Source organism: Chaetura pelagica, unplaced genomic scaffold (genome assembly GCF_000747805.2).
Source record: "Chaetura pelagica isolate M959 unplaced genomic scaffold, ChaPel_1.0 scaffold509, whole genome shotgun sequence".
NCBI classification, from domain to species: Eukaryota; Metazoa; Chordata; class Aves; order Apodiformes; family Apodidae; genus Chaetura; species Chaetura pelagica.
In genome coordinates, this window is record NW_009954413.1 from 60,436 (window position 1) to 63,512 (window position 3,077).

Sequence of the window (3,077 nt, forward strand, 5' to 3'; positions counted from 1 at the left end):
TGTCAGCAGCCAGCAGGGAAGCTCCAAAGCTGGGCTTGTCGTTGCAGGTGCGGGAGCTGGAAGGGGAGGTTGATGCTGAGCAGAAGCGCAGCGCTGAAGCCGTGAAGGGTGTGCGCAAGTACGAGAGGAGGGTGAAGGAGCTGACCTACCAGGTAAGGCAGGAGGCCTCCTTGGGCTGGCAGAGTGTTCTGACAGCAAGTCAGGCTGTGCAGCCACCATCCCCAAGGGGAGCAGTGAACCTCACATGGTGCAGAACCAATCTCAGCTTTTCTCCCCTGTTTGCCAACCGCTCTAGTCTGAGGAAGACCGGAAGAATATTCTGCGGCTGCAGGACCTGGTGGACAAGCTGCAAATGAAGGTGAAATCCTACAAGAGACAAGCTGAGGAGGCTGTAAGTATTGCTTGGAGCATGGGTAAGAGCCACCGGGGCAGCGCACACATTGAGATGAGTATGAACAGCAGGAAAGGAGCACATAGGAAACTCCCAGGACACAACAGCCTTCTCCATGCTGTTTCAGTGTCGTGTCTTGAGGCCTTGCTGAGTTCTCAGCACCCTTAATCAGGGATGAACAGAGGGACATTCTGCAGATGGTTTAACACAGGTTAACTAGATGGTTTAACTAGAGAAATCCGGGGGCCACAGCCACTGGCTGAGATGTTCAGGAGTCTCTGCTGCTGATCCACAGCAGAAGGCTTCAGGGTCTTTCTCAACTTAGTGTGTCCCACCACTTCCAGGGATCAAGTAGGGGGGGAATAAGTACACCAAGGACCAATCCAAGTGACACAATTGCTTTTAAAGTAGGAGGTTTTTCACTGTAAGGTCCTGAAGAGGAGGAGATGAGGAGGTCTGAGTGAGGTTTATGTGTAAGCAGTGGTGGTAGGGGATGAAGTTCTGGTCCTTCCCAGAACGAAGAGCCACTGCCCTGCGAAGCTGAGGTGTGAGAGCTATGAAACTACACCCCTGGGCTCCTCACCACCTCTCCCTCTCCTGCACAGGAGGAATTGTCCAACGTCAACCTCTCCAAGTTCCGCAAGATCCAGCACGAGCTGGACGAAGCCGAGGAGCGGGCTGACATTGCAGAGTCACAGGTCAACAAGCTCCGGGCCAAGAGCAGGGAGTTTCATGGCAAGAAGATAGAAGAGGAAGAGTGAAGGCGTCACGAGGCATCCAAGTGACGTGAGGGATCCACAAAATGTGAACCTCTAGGTCACTTTCTTGTGTAATTGGTCTCTGTAACCACCTCAGTATGTAGAGAATAAAACATGTAGATTGCTTTGCATCTTGTTAGCTATTTCTTATTTATCCCTTCTTTTTTACCTAGTGACTGAGACATGAATAGATATTTAAGAGCACATGAAGAGAAGTCAAGGACAGTAACTGTACGAGTCTATGCTCTAACCTCTGCATGTCCACGGGAGTCAGAGCTTGCCCAGAGGCTGGACTTCAGATCTGTGCCCCCACCCTCACCGTTTCCCACCGGTGTTTTCTGGGCTCCTCCTGGGCAGGACGCAGCGTGTTTCCATCAGGCTCCCCATGCCCTGTGCAGGGAGCCCCGGGGTGAGCTCTGGGTTTGAACTCTGGAAAAGTGGGTGCTGCAGTGCCAGCACCCTCCTCGGAACAAGCTCCTCATGCACAGGCCAGTGCCCGATATCCCCGTGGACCACAGGCGTAATTTTTATGACCTTTCCCCTGTGCTACTCTCAGAGCTTTATCCACTGAGCTCTTTTAATAACCAAAATGCCAGTGACCAGGAGAAGAGCGTGATTAGATCTGACACTGCTTAACACAGCTCAAGTGACAGTGCCCTTTCCCTATGACTAGATCAGTCAGTCTCCAGGACTAATGGCATATCTCCCCTTTCTCAGGGTATTGGTGTTGTACAGGACTGCCTGCCACCTCCAGCGCTCTGGTGTAGGCAGCTCTGTGTTGGTAGCTTTTGTTGCTGGAACTGTGTGAATGTGTGAGTGTGCAAGAGATCTCTGATGGGGCAGGAGTGCTGGAGTGAGGACATGTCAGAGTGCAGAGGAGCTTGGACTGTGTGTGTGTGATTGTGTGTAGAGATGTGTTTGGGTGCAGGGGTGGCTTTTTTGGGCTTGTTGGTAGTGAAGGGCTACAGGGACCTCCCCTGCTTCCTGACTTGGTTGAGGACATTGGTTGGTATCTGTTGCAAGTGGAGATGTGCATATTGGAGACACAGGCTTAAGCTCATTAGGTGTTTACTTTACATTTTTGGTTCTTTCATGTTCTTAAAATATGTACTAAAGGTAGAGAGATAATAAAAACTTTGTTAATTACTCTAGTGATAGTCACTCAATATTACACATTTATACATACTCAGATTTCTACCTAATGCATTTTTCTGTGAACCCCATCTTTCAACAGGAATGTTTAGAAAAAGAATGTATTTGTTTTTGTCTTGCACTCTATCTCCATTTCCAAGAATTTTGTATATATGAATTTATACAGTAACATATTTTGTTTCTCTCGTTTCAAATATTAGATGAACGTGAGTTAAATTGAGAACATTTTAGGTTTTTTCCACATAATTTAACTACTGCCTTTAATGTATTTCTTCATTAGCCCAAAAATATAATATGGAACATAGTAATGTTAGCTGCATAATGCAACTGGAAGAGTTGCAGCACAGACATGCAATAAAAATCTGCCATGAGTCCAGGAAGAAATAACTGGAAATGCAGCAATAGAATCCATAAGTCCTACATCCAAGTTCTTTAAGTGCCTTGACTAATTGAGATTCTCTCCTAAAGTCTCTTGTCAAATTATTTATAGTGGATACATTCACATCATTGGTAAGACACAAAACATTTCTAAATATATCAGGTCAAATCAAATGACAATTATGTCCTTAGTTAAGTTTGCCAGACAATGCTTTGCCAAAGAATATTTGCCAAAAAATACTTTGACCGAAGAAAGAGGAGGAATCCAGAGCATCTGCCAACCAGACCCTATAAAACCGTCTTTGCAGCGCTCTGCCCTGTCTTCAAGAAAAGTTCCAGGGTAAGTGTGCTGGGTCTAGTGATTTGTAGAAACTAGGCATCCCCTTTTATTGCATACT

General features: G+C 46.8%; 1 protein-coding gene across 1 annotated transcript in view; it reads left to right on the forward strand.

Annotated features, from left to right (window-relative positions):
• LOC104394765 (myosin heavy chain, skeletal muscle, adult-like) overlaps positions 1 to 1,152 on the forward strand; it is a 16,210-nt gene extending 15,058 nt beyond the window's left edge. Inside the window, exons 25-27 of the mRNA XM_010004401.1 lie at positions 7 to 152; positions 296 to 391; positions 997 to 1,152. Of these exons, the coding sequence (XP_010002703.1) occupies positions 7 to 152; positions 296 to 391; positions 997 to 1,152 (398 nt within the window). The remainder of the gene's footprint in view (positions 1 to 6; positions 153 to 295; positions 392 to 996) is intronic.
• Positions 1,153 to 3,077: the final 1,925 nt, after the last annotated feature.